This window comes from Acanthisitta chloris, unplaced genomic scaffold (assembly GCF_000695815.1).
Source record: "Acanthisitta chloris isolate BGI_N310 unplaced genomic scaffold, ASM69581v1 scaffold14231, whole genome shotgun sequence".
NCBI classification, from domain to species: domain Eukaryota; kingdom Metazoa; phylum Chordata; class Aves; order Passeriformes; family Acanthisittidae; genus Acanthisitta; species Acanthisitta chloris.
Window position 1 is genome coordinate 26,954 of NW_008655563.1, and position 19,789 is coordinate 46,742.

At 37.5% G+C, this 19,789-nt stretch overlaps 1 protein-coding gene across 1 annotated transcript in view; it reads right to left on the bottom strand.

Annotated features, from left to right (window-relative positions):
- Window positions 1–19,789, bottom strand: part of LOC103811021 (radixin-like) — a 28,901-nt gene that overhangs the window by 3,739 nt on the left and 5,373 nt on the right. The window contains 10 exon segments of the mRNA XM_009083962.1: window position 1; window positions 3–60; window positions 2,091–2,221; window positions 2,804–2,967; window positions 3,593–3,689; window positions 5,129–5,275; window positions 5,891–5,974; window positions 9,462–9,736; window positions 11,455–11,550; window positions 16,351–16,434. The exon segment at window position 1 is cut by the window's left edge and continues 96 nt beyond it. Of these exon segments, the coding sequence (XP_009082210.1) occupies window position 1; window positions 3–60; window positions 2,091–2,221; window positions 2,804–2,967; window positions 3,593–3,689; window positions 5,129–5,275; window positions 5,891–5,974; window positions 9,462–9,736; window positions 11,455–11,550; window positions 16,351–16,434 (1,137 nt within the window).

Consider the following 19,789-nt stretch of genomic DNA (forward strand, 5'->3'; position numbering starts at 1 on the left):
CTTTTGCACGCTTTCGTTCTTGATCCAGTTCTAGAGCTCTTCTAGTCTGTTCCTCTAGCTCTGCCAAGGGGAAAGTTTGTAGACAAGGAATCACTACCTATGCTCTTCCTCATATGTAACACAGACAACAGCTGTAACATGCTCAAAATAAAGTAACCTAGAATGCTAACCAAAATCTACAAGGGTGCCTCAAGCTAAGAGAAGCTGTTGAGCATGTTACCTGGAGCTTTGTTTTGTGGGCTGATTTTCTCCCTGCTCTTTAAGACACACTTTGGATATACTTCATCTTACCTGACAGTTCTGATACACCAATGTTTCAGAAAACGATCACCTCAGTGATAAAACTAAACCCCCAAATATACATACATATACCCCTGCTCTTAAGACTGAGGAGATTTTACATACATTAAACCATATTTTCTTGCAGTAAAAAAAGGCAAAAAACTCTTCTGTTGAAATGTCTGACAGATTCCATAACGGTAGCTGAAAATTTAGGGCATGTGCCTCCAGCAAACTGACCTACTACCAACTAGAAGGGTCAGAAAAATCCTCTGTACGACAGAGGAGGATAATTTTAAAATCAAGGGAGAGACAATAGTTGTCTAGCTGCCTGGTTAGAAAAATATTGAAATCTGAAGGGCAGAACCCTAACTGAAATAGGAAGAAATAATAATCCACCAGTACTGCAAGGTAAGATTTACATGGGCAAAATACACTCCTCCTCTGATGTGCAAAATTAAGTGACTATGAAAAAAGTCTTCCTAAAACTCTTTGCTGATTCTAATGATAATTGTCCCACTGTGTTCTTGGCTAGGCACAGCTGCCATAGATTCCTTCACCAGAAAACCTAAACAATGACTTGTTTTTTTGAACAATCCATTTGCCCTTCACCATATGCTTTAACACTAACAATGCATCTCCCCAGGTATGCTGACACATGCTTATCTTTGCACTTGTAGCTTTAAGTAGGTCTCATGTAACCATTATTCTTCAGATGGTTTCCCAGGCCTACTACTGCTTCAGTTATAAAAAGAAATGAACAGCACTAGTGTGTGGGGTTCTGCCAACATAGTACTCAGAAAATTAAATAAAATGCATAAATATTTAAAAACACTACACAAACAAACCTTCCCATGAAGATGGAGGACACTAACTGCCAAACACTTTTCCATATGTGAATGGAGCACTAAAAAGATCACTAACACATACACATTATGTACTGCATCAGAAATTAAGCTATATTGCTTACAAACATTGTGAGAAAATGTATATCGTCAACGCTTCAGAATCACCCTGACACTGTATTGCCCCGGGCCAAATAACTCTTCCTTAAACAATTCCATGGCACAGTTAGTGTGTTCCCTGTCTGGATGTGTCCAACCTGTTCTGCACTGAAAGACTGAAAAATGCAGGGGTAGAGCTGGAGAGCAGTGCCAGGCATATGTAATTTATTTGCACAGATTTAGTCAGTGATACTCTCTATTGTGCCTGAAGCCAACAGTTATGGGAAAAAAAAAAAAGGAGCAACGAAAGTTTTATGAACGTGAACCAAACTTGAAGCAAAAACCAAAGAGACCATGGAAGGGAGGGACTGGGAAGTAGTGAAGACAGGAACTCTGCAGGGTGATTAAACACAAAGAACTGTGACTGGTGAAGCTACATGTTTTGTCACTAAGGTCTGACAAGATTTTAATTTCCAATTTCTCAAATCTTACAAGGGAAGAGGAAAATGAAGGAACGCAGAATTTCCAAATGAAAACCTAAATTCTATCTGATTTCCCTCCTCCTTCCAACTCCAGGTTTTCAGCACTTTAAGCATTTCATAATTCTGAGCTGAACTGTGTAGGTATTAATTTCCTTTTTACTGAACTAAAGCTTTTGTTGCATTAGTCATCGATTTTCTATTAAAAATATACACACAAATGCATGCACACCATGATTTAAACACTGAATCTCTTACACCACATAAAACACCACTAAATTCTTCCTATTATTAGTAAAATAAACTTTAAAAAACAAAACCCACAACTGAACTACCCAACTTAACACTGTCATCAGATATAAGAAACCCATGACCAGTAGGAGCTCACCTTTCTGAGCTTTCATTGTTTGTTCCTCAATTTGTCTTAAGCGTTCCATCAATTCTTCCTTTTCACGCTCTATTCTTTCCTTTTCCTTTTCTGCTATCTCCCTTTTCTTCTTCTCATTTTCTAATTGCGCCCTGAAAAAAAATAGCAAAAAGGGTTTTTTACCCTCATACATATTAAATTCTACTCTTCAGGTGATGGTAGCCTATTTTTCAGTTTACTCAGCTGGCAGAGAAGCACATAAAATGTTTCAAATTCAGTTTCTGTTTCAAAACACTGTACAGAAAAACAATTTAGGAACAGAACTGATTATCAACCTTGGCTATGGTTCAGCCAGGTAAATCCACAGTTATATATATCTGGGATAGAAATGACAACATCATTTTTTAAATACACAAAAAGTAAGCCATGACATTCTTCACTGAACTTGCTTTAAGGGTTCACCTGTAGAGTATAAAAGACCCTAAGGATCAAGCAACAGACAGTTAAGGCTGTTTCACAAAAACATACTGAGAAACAACGGCACAGCTACTATTACTATGCTGAAAGCTCAAAAAAGATACGGCAGGTGAGCCATGCCAATCCACAAACCTGCTTACATGGTACAGAAAGAAAAGCAGCTCTCTCTTTTCTTGAATACTAAGATGCCTGATATTCTGTGACTCCTTAAAAGGGTAGGAGAATTTTTTTCCGTTTCATGGAAGTTTGTTAATTACCTTTCCAATTGTTTCTGATGTTTCTCTTCTCTAGCTTGGGCCTTCATCTGTTGCACTTCAATTGTATCAGGTTTCCTCCTCCTCATGTACAATTCATGATTTCCCATACACAGTGCCAAAATTCGCTTGTTAATTCTCAGACGGGGTGCATAAAAAACAAAATCCTAGCAGAAATAAAAGCAATACATCCATTAATCTGAAAATACAGTTGTGACAGGACTCAAAGCATCACTGCATGTTTGCATTGGTTAAATGAAAACTTGTACACATTTTGAGCAAGCAAACACCATCTTCTATAAATCTAGTTAATGTCAGAAACTTGCAAGATGAATTAAAAACTGCACCTGGAACACTCCATGTAGAGATTAGTTAGTTTAATTAAAACGTCTCTTAAAAGTCTAAAAAAAAAAAATCAGGCTGTTCTCTGCTCTATTCTGAAGAGTTTTGACCTAGGAAGTCTCAAGACCTGTGCTGCTGTAACACAAACAAAATACAAAACAGAGGTGGGAGGGGGCAGAGAATTTAGCATCTTACACTGCATCTTTTCAACACATTACGAAGTATTAGTTGACTTCAAAAAAACCCAACAATTTAAGAGGATCAACCAGAATGAAAAGAGAGAGAATAAACATAACATACTTCAAAATCTAAATCTCTGATTACTGACTATTCTTCCAATGAGAATAATAAATGTCACAAAATATTTCCTCATGCCATAATGCCAGAGCAAGTCCCTGCAGGCTTAAGTCTCTCCATATACAAAGGGATACTATTCCACACACTACTTACAGGGGCCTTTTTGTCAATTGGCTTTATGACAAATTTTTTGTCGTTAAAAGAGATGTTTCTTATTTCACTCCAAGGAAAACCAATCTTGGGTGTCAGCCTTCAAAGAGAAAAAGTTCTCATTAGAAGCAGCAAGGATGTGCACTTTACTTCTATCCAGTAAGGTTCATTTCCACACCATTTTCACTACTACATTTAGAATATTACATTTACAGCATTATGTTTACACTAAAACATTAACAATAGTTCAAGCATATTTTGGCAGACTATTGGTTTTTTACACTTTATTCCATTCCATTCCAAGTGAATTACATAACAAATAAAACACATCACTAACAAATGAAATCTTGATTTGTGACTCACTCTAGTACTATTAACGAGTGGCTAAGCATCACAGTTTTGTACTGATTCTTTATAAGCTCTTGACAATTTTATTTACAGTGAAAAGAGCAACAATTTAAATTTGAGAAATGTGACATTCCAAATACTGAAATTAAGTAGCATTCAGTAGTGCTGTACTTCCGTTTAGCTCAGACTTGTGTTTTTACATTTCCAAAATTCAAGTTAAATTTATTTCCCTTGCATCTTAATAAGCAAAATAAATGAAGTTCAGAAATTAAGTGTTACGCATCAACTGCATAACTGTAAGTACTTTTCTTGGTGCAGAAAGTTTTTTCAATTCATATTATCTTAATTATAAGCATTCGATAATATTTAAGTATTTGATTGCTCACTATCAAGAGTTAAAGAATAGCAAAAATTGCCTCATCGCTCAATCAGATCTGAACATTTTCTGAATATTTCCTTCTTTCAGGAGTTATGTTGCCATCTAATGGCAATTAAGGCTTACAGAAATGTGTTACAGAGTACACACATCAAAAGTTGACTGCTGCTATCAGGAGTTCAACTTCAAATCGTTGTGAACAGACTGTTGACATCAGATACTACTAACAAGTGTTTATAAAGAAAGAAAAGAGTACATCTGCTGTTCCATTTCCAAATTCTTCAAATTTTGTACATTTCAGCTTTATCCCTCTTCAAGTAGGACAGAATATTTGATCTCTTTATCAGGACACAAGATTGATCTATTTGCTTTGATGTCTAAAAGGTTTCACTTTCCATGCTCTAACATCTATAAAACTAGTCACTGCTCTTACAAAATGTTTCTCATTAAATATGTTGCTCAGCTTCAAAATGTCCTTCTCATCCTGACTGAAGAGGAAGTCTTGAGGGAGTGAAAAGTACAGAGAGAAACCATATAAAGATGATCTAGCCATCATAAATCTATATTAAGCGATCTAAATTTAAGTTTCCACAGAACTGCTCTTCCTTTCCCTTCTTTTGCATCAGTATTTCACCTTTGAAATTCAAATATTCTGGCAACTGATATCTATCTCTTTTTCTATCTTTCACATAAATGAGAAGGACTTTGAGAACCTGTTCTGCTAGATGTTATTGAACACACAGTAAGGTGGGGTTTGTATAATCTCAGGTAGTATCTCCTAGGACAGAACTGCAAAGTAAGTATTAGCCACGTACTTGTCATCATGCTCATAAATATTCAGACCCAAAGCATCAACTCCTAGCCACAATTCAGTTCCTTTTTTATTCTTTATTTCAAAATAGTTGACTCCATACATTTCCAAGTCTTGTGCTATCTTAAGGTATTCCATCATAGAATCCTCCCTGAAGAAAGAAGAAAAATTGGTAATAGTGTAGACAACAAATCGTAAGTGCACTGTAAGAATAAGGCAAATGCAGAATAACCAGTGTAAAAATTAGTTACGAACTAAATGTCTCTGAAAGTCATGAGCAGTTTGAGTCAGGTACTTCTAGGAGCTCTATACCCTAACATCCAAATAGCATCACACTTTGTCTTTCCACCCCACAAGCTAAGGAAATACTAAATGCACTTTAGTGCAGGCAGCTGTGGGCAAAGGCAGTTGACAGCCCTACCAGAAATCACGTAGGTAAACCAATAACCTAACTGGAAACTCAAACTGCACAGAAGATTTCATGAAAGTTTTCCATAACCGTCTACACTGGTCAGAATAAAAGAAAGAGGTTTTCCAAACAAATATGCCACCTTCCAAAATACATCCCAACAATAAGAGAATCATAGAATCAACTGGGTTGGAAAAGACCTCAAAGATCAAGTCCAACCCCACTGTGGTTGGACTAAGTGCCACATCCAGTCTCATCTTGAAAACCTTCAGGGATGGTGAACCCACCACCTCCCCAGACAGCCCATTCCAATGCCAAACCCTTATAGGTTTTAGAAACATTTTTTCATACAATTACCTTAACATTCCCCTGTGCTCTTCGTGCCAGTTCTGTATTCTTTCTTCCCACTGTTCTTTTGTCAGTTTGTGCTGTTCTAACACACTGTGAATAGAAGTTGTTGCTATTAAATCACATTGACAACCAATTTAACCTCTTAAAGTTATAAAAATAAGTTTGGTTACACACCATAGCACATGCTTTAATTGAACAAACTTAAACATGACTTCCTATACTCTGCTCATCTTCTTAACCCAAGCACAGAAACTCTGTATTTTAACAAATACACTTTTTAAATAGAGTGAAAATAACTTCTTTTCTCCTGGTATTCAGAACTTTCAGTAAAGTCATAAAACGTAATGTTTGGAACACTTGAAAACGCAGACCAATAGACTGTTCAGGCAACAATGCTGCCAATTAATCTCTAGGTATACACTCAAGCTTTCATTCTGCTATTGCTTGAAAGAAAAAGTACCACATTAAGACAAGTTAGCAGAGCAGTTTGGGGGGAGGGAGGGGTGTGCTGGTTATTTTCTTTATAAATAAAATCAGCAGGGAAGCAGGTTCAGAAAGCTATTTGAGGTTTATCTACAACAGGCTGCAATGAGGGAATCATATTTTGGCCTACTAGAACTTTCAATGTAGTACTGCAGTAGGAAATCAAATGCATATGATAGTGTTATTGCGCTTTTACTCCATGCACTTAGCATTTCAAGCATTCCTGGAGAAATTCTTTTAAAGGACGATTTTTTTTAAAAAAAAAGAGACTCAAGATAATCTTACTAAAGCACTCAGAACAGTTGCTTTCCTTCCTTTCTCTTTACTCAGAAAAGGATTACTACTTTTGCTTACATCTTTAGCAAAGTAAAGTAAGGAATACAGTGATGCAGAAGATATTAAGGCAGTGTTTGTTCTATTATAGGAACTTCCTGATTCACTACTCTGCCCTGTATCTCGTGAAATGCACTTTACACTGGTAGCTACATTACATTTAGATTTGCCTAATGTGCATTCCCTATCCTGCTCAGATCCGAGGCAGAGGTTTCAGTTTTTCCACCTGCACAAAACCTGTTCATAGCTAAATGATACAAGAACATGCAACAACAAGCCATCTTTTTTGTTTGCTTGCTTTCTCATCTTTAGCCTTGAATAAAAGTACAAGCCCTAAACAGAACACTTACAGAAGCAGAATGCACAATGTAGAACAGCCTGCTCAGGCTGTAATAATCTAAAAGCATCCTGGCAAGCATTTACAAGTTTCTATTACATAAAAAAATGAAAGCCAGGTCATCTAGGACAGTGATAATTTATTAAAGAAGTTCTGTAATTATATCAGGCCTGATTTTTACACTGTAAGATGCTTTCCACCATTATTTCTTCTACTACTCCAGCAGATACTCACAGAATGTTCAAAATCTTTCAAAGCAATAGAACATAAAGCTAATCATATAGAAAAGGACAAAACAGGACATTGCAAGATACACTGTCCCAGGACTGTTACATAAGCAACCATCTGAAGATAAAGGCACTGCTGCCAAATTGTTCTTCACAGAATCACAGCATGGTTGAGGTTGGAAGTAACTTCTTGAGGTTAACCTGTCTACCCCTCTGCTCAAGCATAGTCACCTACAGCCAGCTGCCCAGGCCCACATCTGAACAACTTTTGAGTACCTCTACGAAAGATGACTCCACAAGCTCTCCAGGCAACCTATGCCAATGCTCAGCCACCCTCTTGATGACTCGGCCTTTCCTAAGCTTTCCAGGTTGAGTTACATTCTTACTTCCACAGAAATTCTCTCTCTCTTTCCCCTTTTTGCATTGAAAGACAGGAGGTAATGGGCAAAGAGTGATCTAACCCTAGAACAGGCTGTCCAGGAAGGTTGCAGAGTGTTCATCCTTGGAAACATACAAAACCCAACCGGCAAAGGCCTCGAGCAAGCTGCTGTAATTAGAACAGGATATTTCAGCTGGAAGGGACCTAACAACAATGATCCAGACCAACTGCCTGACCACTTCAGGACTGATCAGAAGTACGTTATTAGGGCCACTGTTCAAATGCCTCAAGCACTGATCAGCACAAGACACCAACCACCTCTCTAGGTGACCTTGCTTGTGAGTAGGAGGATTGGCCTAGATGGACTTCAAGAGCTACCCTTCCAACATCATGTGATTCTGTGTTTCTATGATATCCTCAAAGTTGGCAACATCTTTGGTGACTAACAATTCCTCATTCGGTCCCCTCCATTCTCTCTTCACTTGCTAGGATGAAACATCACTAACAGACATGCAAGGACTATCACAACAGAATACCTCAGCAAGGACCTGATGCCTTCTTGCTACTCAGCTCAGTTTTCAGCTAGGAAATATGCAGTAGTTTTGACAGGTGAACATGAAGACTATAATTGACAGGAATTGCAAATCTTTTCTCACCTTTTTCAATCAAATTTTGCAGAGCTAGTACAGTTTGGGAAACAAATATTTCTGACAGTACATTGCATATTGTTCTGAAGTATTTTTATAATGTACTTGGTAGCTTTCTGGTAAGCCTCCTGGTGACAGGAGGCAAAACGTTAATAATTGTGTTAGAATGGATACTAAAGCTATGTGCTCACTCAGTGCAGACTGGCACACAACTGGTTGAAATCTTGTGCTGGAAAACCATTTGAATATTTGTCTACTGAAAAGAGGCATCTTAAGTATTTGAGTTTGCCTATACCCAAACAGTGCAGTGTTCAGAGACTGCCACTGTAACTGAGCAAAAGCCAAGATTTGTGAACATATTCAGTAATTACACTTTTACTGCTTCTACATCTCCCTGCCTTGCTAACAGAGTATTTTTCTATGAAGAGGTATAGACTTCACTGTCTCAAGCAGGAAGCAAGCAGCCAAACTCAAGCTTTTCACCAGGATTTTTAAAAATCTGAAACATTTTCAGAAATATTTCTTTCCATACTTCATCACAATCTTTGAAATGGTTTTTCTTTTTTTTTTGCTCGCTACAAAATTCTCAAGCTTGGTTACGCTAAGAAGTGAGTTTCCACTTTTAGTTTTCAAACCAGAGACAAAGAATGTGACTTTTAAAGAAACCTCAAATTACTCCATGGCTCTCATTTCTTTGACAATCTATTAATGTTACCTATGTAGTAAGCACACATTTGCCCACAACACATCACTACGTACTCATTTGCACTAACAAAATTGTCTAACTTGGTACATTTGTGTTGCAATTCTCTTCACGTCAAGCACATTAGGCCCATGGTTTCAGACGCATAAAGAAACAGAACTATTATCTTGGTGTTTACTTCCCCTAACCAACTAGGTGACTGATAGAAAAGAGTTTATATTCAACAGCAATGGCAACAATTTAGCTTCTAAATGTTATGTTCAGGCTAGCATTTTCCTGCATTACCCATGGCTGTGACGCTCCTTTGTTATTTAAAGTTTAAATTAGGATCTCTACATTTTACTAGCAAAACATGCACTCCTAAGAAAGTCACATTTAATGCACATTTTCACATAATATTTTATTTATAAAAAATCTGCTGCAATTAAGTTTCTGTGCAGCAGTTGATGCCAACCCAGAGCCACTCACCGCTGGGGGAGAAGTCTGTCGTTGGCTAGGTAGCCTAGTTTATGTATCTCCTTACTGTAATCTCCATACTTGGACTGGACAGCATAAGAAGCCAGAAGAACTGCAGTTTCTGGTGGGCAATATATTTCATCATTTAAGATGGATTCTTTGACTTGCAGGAAGAAAAGTCTCTGAGTAATTTCCTGAATCAATTCTTCAGATACATCCTCTGGAAAAAACTTGGCCCTGAACTTAAACTGCAAAGGATTTTCTTTCCTTACATCCTGCTGTGTTACCTGAGAAATAAAGAAAAAAATTAAAAGAGCACTAAATGGTATATTAAATACAATTAACTAAATAGCAACAAACTCTTCAGCTCTTACCCACTGAAATCCAGTGCTTTCTGACACCACCACTGTGGAACTCACTAAAGGTTCATATGGCATCATTAAGTAAACCAATCTGGATAAACCAGACTATTCTGAAATGTTACTTTAATGCTGTTTAAGAGAGTTTTTCTTGGCTTGTGTGAATTTGTATTAACCACAATAGAGATTTTGGAAAAAAAGAAGCCGCAAGAGGCATTAAAAAAAACCCAACTATATCCAAGGATGAACTACAAGAAGTAACAAATTAGGGTCTAACAAGATTTCTTTAGCAAGAACTACAGCATATTTCCTCAATGTAAGTGTAAAGTTGGATTCTCTTAAAAGTCTTTGAATTATTGAACTAAACATACATGCAAAACCCATGATTCCTTAAATCACACTATTTTTCTAGAATAGACAAACTTTATTATGATTTCTACAAAGAGGTCAGATGTGGTCATCTTAAGTTTTAAGTAATTGTCTACTTCAGATTTCAAGAAAAACTCATTTTCACATATAATTTTCCATTTCATTTGTGCTCAGCTTTCAGTACCAATTATGACCAAAGCAAAAACATTCAAAATTAAATTAATGTTAACATCAAATAATACAGCAATGGTCAAAAGGTACATTCATTATAAAATAATTCTCACACACCCTAATTCCTCAGGTACTTTATTAGACATTTAATTTTATGCGTACTGCTAGTCCCACTAGAATTTATTTGCTACGCAGGAAATGATGTATCTGCTTGTCTTGTAGGAAGTCTTAAAAACTGTATATATAATGCAACCATTTAGTCATGTATGTAAGACAGCACAAGGATTCAGCATTTGAGATGTCAGTTTTAAAAGCTTTGCTCACTTTTCATTATGCCATGTACTATTTACATACACAGTATGTCACACATCACATCAGCGAAAAATTAGTTGTGCTCTTGCCATAATAAAATCTTATTTGCACATCTATTCTGTGATTCATCAGGTTTTATCTGTATTTACCTCCTAATACTGAAGATAAAAAAGGGATTCTTGATTAGGCTGAAGTAAGAAAAAAAAACATCTCCATTCTAAACAGTGCCATAAACAACCTGACAGCAGTATTAAAATAAAAACTGACTATTCCAACTCATAAATAGAGTTTAAAGTAGAACGACCTGGTTCCCAATAGCTGGGATATACAAGGTGCTCAGTGCCATTCAGGAAAAAGAAAACAAAACAGAAGTTATCCTACAGCCCACCCATTACATATTTAATGTTTAGAAGCTTTATTTGTGCCTTGTTTAAAAATCTGTAGCGGTAGACATACAAATTCCTGAAGCTCAAATACTTCCCATTGCATTTACTCTATTACACTTTGCTACATGAACAGAGGACAATCACATGAATTTCAGTTTTCCTAATGCACGCATCACTGTGGCACTGGGAATACTGGAAACTATCTCCTTAAGAAATTAAATATTGATGCAGTTTTGCACATTCTTTTCTAACTAATCAAACTTAACACTGTATTTTGTCACTTAAAGCAAATGAAAAGCAACTTTTCAACCACATTTGAAGCCAGCTATATCTAATCTACATTAAACCAGCAAATCTTATAAAATATATTTCAAATGTACACTTGGCTAAAAATCAAGGAGTTGTTACCTTTTTATTTAACTTCAGCCAAGTTGAGTAGCCTTTGCTGTCCACATACTGCAGCCCAAAAAACCAGACTTCACGGAGACCCACAGTTTTCACCACCTAAAGATAAATGAGCCAGAATCATCAGTAATGACTACAATACAAGTTTTAATTTGGTTATTAAGCTACATCAACAATCTCAAACTGAAATGCAATCAAGCCTTACAAGAACGATAAAAAAGACAAAATAGTTGCAAAACAGGTTCAGGGAACCCCAGACCTCAAAACAAAGTCAAACACTGTGTGTCCAAACTACCAACCGGAGTGTACATCAGCACCTGAGGAACAGAAGGTAGTAAACAGGACCCCAAGAATGGAAAGCACATCTGGGAAGTGATCTGCAGACCAATGGAGAAGTAAGTCCACTTCAACAGAAGACAACTGGTGAAACAATAAAGAATGAGATTTGTGGACAAGCATGAGGTAATGAGGATTAACTGCCTCCTTCGAATATTTTTGCAGTTTTCTAAGAGTTAATGATAAAAGGGCCAAGGATGACCCGGTTAATAAACCATACATGAATTTTCTGTAAGATTTCTGATCAGGTCTATCACCAAAAGCTATTAGAGAAGCAAAATTGCCCTTGAATAGAGGGAAGGTCACTTTATGGATGCACTAGTTAAAAAGAAAGGAAAAAACAAACAAACTGTTTTCATAACAGACTTGCAGTGCAACCACTAGGAAACTCCCCCAGGCCTTAAAAAACAAAAAAGAATGAAATTGATGCGATAAAATCTGCTACAGAAAACCTTCCACAAAGACCTGTGAATGGACAGTAAAAAGATGAACCTCAATAAAAGATTACATGTAATAAAAAGAATACTGTACATAAAAGACAGCAATTTTAATGATGTGAACAAAGTTCTTGCTGTAAAGTACAAAGGCAAGAAACTGTTATATTACTATACATGTGTATGGTGTTCCCAAATCTCTAATATGACATAAGAACTGGTCACATCAACTTAAAAAAGCATGCTGCAGCACTGGAAATGTTTAAGAAATGTTGAAAAGAACTATCAGTGGCATGGAACATTTTCTGTGTAGCTAAGGCAAGAACTAGAGCTACTGACAGAGAGGTGGGGGAAGGAAAAATATGACACAGGTCTATAAAACTTGCATGGCATGTAGAAGGGAAAATAGAGAATGATTATTCATTATTTCTCATAATGTAAGAATTAAGACAACCAACAGAAATCATGACATAACAGGTACTTTTACTACAGAGTATAATGAAACTGTGGAACTATTTTACACATCTGTTGCATAGCAAAAGCAGATGTGGATTCAATATGCAATTATCAGAAAGGTCCAGCAAACATAATTAAAAAACTGTAAACTCTGGCTCCCAAAGATCAGTGGGGCAGTACTTATATACATTCTTAGGTGGGACCGTGCTGGCAAGCTGCTTTACTGAAGGCTGTTTTATTCATATGCATGTGAAGTAAATAGAATTTTACACACAGATCCTCCTCCATTTTAAAACAGTACTATCCGGTTGCAAAACTAAGATTTTGAAAATTAGAAAATGTCATGAGAGCTGAGCAAACTTATTCCTCCTGCCTCGCAGATCTGCATCATCATTCGAGTGTGCACCTTTTCTCCTCCGCTACCCTTTCCACTTTCAAGCTCCAAAGCACAAAATGGACAATGCTCATGGATCCAACCCGATGCCTTTAGTGAGCACAGTTGTTTCCTCTAGAATTGCCATATCAGTTACTTTAGAACATAAGAAACATTACCAACAAGTATATGCTACTAGCATGGTCCCAAGTAACATTAAATTTGATGTCCCAACACAGACCTGCTGCTTCTTTTGGCACAGATCTATATAATGCTGATCAAGCTACTTATGGCTTTATCAGATGACTGAGAATGCTCTTTACTTTGCAGCTGTCCAAGCTGAGCCTTTGTACCTTATCAGCTCTCTGAGCTGCAAAGAACTGCAGATGCTCAACAGCTCTGCCTGTAAGGCATAAGGAGACAAGTGCTTCCGCTCACGTCAAAACATTTTGCTCTCATCCACTACCTACAGCCCTTGAGATGCACACTGCACATTATTTAAATACAGACAACCTGGATGCAGCAATGCTGAGTTACAGATGCTTGCAAATCAGCACTAAACCCACTCTACATATCAGCCTGTTTTACTTCAGGCTCCACGAATCAGGGAAAAAGCATTACCTGCACTGCCTCTCAGCTCCAAGGAAAGAGAAAACAACCTTCTGAAACTTTGTACCAAGATAATACATGCACTTTTGCACTACAGTAGCATGATATGAAAAGTAAGTACAGAATGAGAAACTGAGTTTGATTCTGGCTTAAAAGTTTCATTATGTAGCTTCAGGCAACTCTTCATCACATCTGTAAAACAGATTTATCCACCTATGACTTGACTCTTAATAGGCAACAAAAGCTTCTCGGAGAATAAAAGCAACCAGAACAATATACGTGTTTTGGTAGATCAAAACATACATGTAAAAACAACCTAACGAGGATTTCAATCAGTCACCTTCCGAAAGATTGTAAAGGAAGGATTCTGAGACATCTGGAAAGGACAGTGGGGTATACCTAGAAATAAAGGAGACAACCCTCCCACCCCTTCTGAATGGCAGCTACAGTAAACAACAGGTATTGATGCCCAGCACTAACACAACAAAACAAGCCCTACCATTACCACCAGCATGTGGAAACATACCCACCACAGGGTTTTTCCTCTCCTAGGAAACTTACAGACGCTTAACTGGTTGACTAAAGGAGGATAGATCTCCTCTTGCCTATTCTGACCACTGACAGGATCGTCAAAAGAGCCAATGATACATATGTTAAAACACCTGAAATGCAAATAGCAAAACAATCAACCAAAAAAAAAAATCTGTTTGTGCAATAAATAAGTTTACTGAGTTTCACAATGGAAGAGAAAAGGAGAAAGCCACAAAGCCACAGATGTCAAATCCTTAATTTTGTCTGCTAACAGATGAAGATGATGAAAACACACACATGGAATGGGAAACAAATCAACAACTCCAGAAAATACCAGTTAAAAGCTTAAAAGAACACTGACTAAAAAAAAGGACAAGTTGTTCACCAAAAACACAGAGGGGCACTAGATAACAGCTGAATTCACGGAGAGGTTATCTTCCGCAGGCAATAACCAACAACTCTGCTGTCATGTCCATCACTTCCTCATAAACCTTGATGACCAATCCTCTCAATAACAGCACTGTTCAATTCTCTTCCTACAGTGAAACAGTGTAACTTTTGTCTAAATATTTCATGCTGGTTTTGCAGTTCAGCTCTTGATGTTGCTCTGTGGAACTCACACATGAATTTAGGATCAGGATGAAAATGCTTCTGTCTTCATACACAACTATACTGGCTGATTTTTCTTGACCTAAATTTTTTTCAATTGAAACTTTCAGAGCTAAGAGCTGATGAGAGGCTAAACACCACACAGTGAACTGAGGAACAAAGAAGAGAGCATGAAAGCAAATTCCGAGCTGTATCTTTGGTCTCTGTTTGTGAATGTCCCAATTTGGATGAACCCGATTACCTGGGCACCAGAGGTGACACAGCAGAACATTACCCCACCCAACACTGCATGGCAGAAGATAGCAAAGGTTGGCAAAAGACAAGCAACAGCTTGAGGTTTCTGCACCACAGAATACTGTACTTGACGGTGACATTGGTTAGACAAAAAGCAGGACTGCCCTTTTTTTCCAGCAGTTTTTGTAGGAGTCATGAAGTCTACTCCTATGTAAAATCCTATGTAGGATATATTCCTACAGATATTAGAGAAGGGGCAGGCAGAGTCAGACAGTCATTTCAAATAGAAATTGCAAATGAAATCCAAAAGAAACAGCTCAGTGTTACAAAGAGTAATCAGACAGCAAGACATTTAAGCAGCTCTAAAGTATCAACCAAAAGTTAAATGCTCTTAAATAACTGTTTTAATATGCTGCTTTCTCTTGGTACTCATCATTACATACTTCAAGCATCTATAGTGGAGTGGACAGACAGTTCTACTTGAAATGATCTAGTTAACTACTTTTTAAAGAGCAATTTCAGATATTTCTAAAATTTTTAAACAAACACATCTTGGATCTAGATAATAAAACCTATTTATTGGTTTCTTGAGGAAAAACGAAAGGACACACTGACAAGCTTCTATTCTTAACACCTTCTATAACACTCCACACTTAGACCAAAGATTGTTTCAAGATTCTGATGGCTAATATCACTTGAATGCAAGAAAAACCCAGTTTAAGGAAACATTCATTTAGTCCATTTGACTGATGTATGACACAGACACTACCAAATGAGAATGTTCAGTTCTGATAGGTCTGCAATCCATGTGCACATTAATGCCATCATTTTCACTTACTCTTTGGGTTTTTGCCTTTTTTTGAAACTTAAATTTCCAACTGGATCATAGGACAAAATTATTTTTCTAACATTCAGGAAGCTAAAAACTATCTACAGCTTCCATTGCTGGAATAAAAAGATGTTATCTTTCATTAATGAACTTACTGTTAAATTCCTACTTCTCATGTGTAATTCTAACAACCACCCTGCAGTAGCAGCTATAATGCTATTGGACATAGGAAATACTATTAATTTCCAAGCAGTCTGATACACAATTCAGCTGAAGCCTCACTGTTAACGTATTTACAGCTGTCTTTGAATTCAGTATGTTCCATGAAAAGTAATGAGGAAGTTCACACTAACTCAGCGTAGCTTAAATAATGTAAGGAAAACCATAATCTGTACAAGAAAACACTTCCACTTTCTGAAGCTATGCCTTAATACCCACAATAGTTTTATATGTTTGTATTCATATATACAGAGAGACACACAAGTTACCTGATCAAAGAGCTGCTTGCCTGTTGTATTGGGCTGGATGGCAAATTCCAACTCTGCATCCATTGTGGTTACTCTGACATTGATCTAGAGAAAATAAGGAAATATTTAAAATCATACTGTAACAATTTAATGCTTCTACATCCTGTGATTAGCCCATAAGAAACAATATATGGCAAGTAAATTCAACAATTTTAATGATCCTGTGTACACATAGAACAGAGCAGTTAGAAAAACAAAATTAGAATCTGAAAAATAATCACCAATTTTATTCAGTATAAAAGCATAGTGTATCCTATAAAAGGATATCATTTACCACCAGGTTTGAAGGTCAAACCAGAGAACAAAGTCCAAAATTAATTTAATGGGGTAGCTGACATCACTACTGAACACCTGAAGAACACTGGGACATTCATCTACTGGGCACTATCTTTCAGAAGGCTTCCCAAATGTGTGCAAAAGAGAAAGTTCCTAGACACGTATAAATCATTTGAAGGTATTTATTCCTGGCAATATAAAAAGACAAGCAGTCTCCTACTTGCCGTTTCTAAAAGTGAGTGGTTTCGCAGCCTTGAAGCATATAGGACTAAAGCTTGTACACCCTGGGACAGACTAACAGCAGACTTTTCATCAATTGAGAGAGAAACTACAGACCGTAACTCCACTTAATACTGATCCCCTTCAATTCCCTTACTACAAGACTGAAAAAACACCACTGTTAATTAACTTCTTCCTTCTCCTGAAAGGGAGGACCACTTTCCAGGTGACTCCTGACAGTCACTGGTTTTATCTGTTATAAAACAAGTAGTCAAATATTGCAGGAGATACCTGGAAGTCTATCTTACTTGGAAATACACCAGTTTGTTCCAATTTCTCTTCAACTGGCTGAACAGAAATGAGAATTTTCATGAAACAGAACAAAGTGCTGCATGCACAGTACTGTTTTCCCAGTGTTAGAATGGTCCTTCATTCCTACTGTCAGGGTACCACATTTTATTTATCTTTAGAGCATAGGAATACAAAGTATTAAAGGTCAAATATACTTTGCTATAAATGAAAAAAAAAACAACCAAACCCATGAAACTTATTTAAGGCACAGATATATTCTAATTTCTTTCTAAAGTAGGGAACAGGAATAAATTAGGACTTGAATTACAGGTTCTTACACTACTTGATCCATGCATGTGTAAACCATTTCCATTAACTATTTCCCTAATTTTGCCACCAGGTGGAATACTTTGAAAAGTGAGCGTCTGGAAAAGGAGACAAGACAGAGCACAGAAAGGAGACCTAAGGTGTGAGAATGAAAATTGGACAGCAGTTTGTCCTCATGCAACAGATCAAGGTTGTGCCCCTTGACACTTCAGCACCAAGGTAAACAACTTTGGCACGAGCTGGATACACAAGACAAGAGGAGCAGGAGTCTGAGGACCTCTACGTTATAGACCTGCAAACAAGGATGATAGAAGGGGCTTAGCAAACTTACATGTGCATGCGAACACTGACAAAGAACAAGAGTTGAAGGCTTCGGAGTAAAACGTAGTGAAGTTTTATTGAAAAAGATTAGAGGGCGTGTGTCAGAAAGAGGGAAGATGATGTTTTCTGTAGATCCCCTCACTGCCCCTTTTGAGAGGAGAAAAAAAATCCTTACAGAACAGGATTCCTCTAACAAAATAACCCATTTTAAATGATAGGTCTAGCTCACTGCCAGTTGCACTGGTTTAAATGTAAGGGATTGCCCTCTAAACACAAGTTAATTTTTTTAAGCAGTTTTTCAATTTTAAAAATGAAGGCTGCTTTAGGGCAGCTACAAGTAAGCACGTTACAAAGAATAAGGCCGAAAAGTAAATTTATTAAATGCCAAAGCACTCTGTTATGTAACAGCACCACTGCCAAAACAAGAAGCATCACAGATGATCTACAAAGCACAGCAAGTTCAACTAATTGCAGCAGCAGAAACTTTATATAAATATCCTTATAACAAATGCCACCATCTAGAAATGCAAGATTTACTACCTGAAAGTTTATATCCTTCGCAAGAACTACAAGACTCAAACAGTAAAATAACAGATGTATGACAGAGGCAAACACAATAGAGCCCATAGATTCTCTTTGCTTCTGGATGTTACTGCCTCAAATAAAAAACAAGTCCTCCAAAAGTACGACAGCTTCTGCACCTGCACTAGGTACAAACACGAGGTGTACCTGGTCACTTATACACACTACAGTAACTGCTTAAGTCTTCAGCAATTCTGTTTTCCTTTGAACTTCCAATTAACAGATCACCCAACTGCTAATTAATATTTACACTTTCAGTTCTACTAAGGAAGTCGCACAGTAAATGACAGCAATATTAGAGTGTTACCTTTTGTGATACGAATTATTTAAGAGACTTACAAAGCAAACACTACACTTGACCATTTACCTTCTGAAGGCATTTGGACTTATTTATAAGGCAGAGAATTAAGAAAACACGGGCAGAGAAAAGGCCCAGTAACTTCAGCAATAGACTGTCGCTCATGTAAGCTCTTGTTGGGTATCCAGCAACTCTGACATGACATTGGTGACAGGGGGAAATGATCTGCACCACAAATTATGAAGACAAGCACTAATCTGAACCCACTTTACCACACAAATACGGAAACTGGAAAGAGTTCTGCCAATGGTGACAAGAAAAATGCATAAAGGTTTCCTGTGGCAAGCATTGGAAGGTTACAACAAGATCCATTTAATGCTTGTTTTTCAAACTTGCTCCCACCAGGAATACACATCTTTGTAACAGATTCTGACATCTGTTTTCTTCACCCTATAGAATGACAGAATAGTTTGGGTTGGAAGGGACCTTTAAAGGCCATCTAGTCCAACCCCCTTGCAGTGAACAGGGACACCTTCCACTAGATCAGGTTGCTCAGAGCCCAGTCCAACCTGAGCTTGAACATTTCCAGGGGCAGAGTATCTACCACCTTTCTGGGCAATTGCTGCAGTGTTTCACCACCCTCATCACAAAAATTGTCTTCCTTCTATCTAGTCTAAATTTACATCCTTTTAGTTGAAAACTCCTTGTCCTATTGCAACAGGCCCTGCTAAAAAGTTTGTCCATACCTTTCTTACAAGCCTCCTTTAAGTACTGAAAGGCCACGCCAAGGCCTCCCTGCAGCCTCTCTTCTCCTGGCTGAACAACCCCAAGTCTGTCACAGTCTTTCCTCATAGGAGAGATGCTCCATTCCAACTACCATTTTCATGATCCTCCTCTGGATTTGGTCCAACAAGACCATGTCTTCCCCATGCTGAGGATTTCAGAGCTGGGTGCAGTAGGTCTAGGTGAGTTCTCACAAGAGCAGAGTAGAGGGGCAGAATCACCTCCCTTGACCTGCTGTCCACACTGCCTTTGATGCAGCCCAAGATGCAGTTGGCTTTCTGGGCTGAGAGTGCACATTGCTGA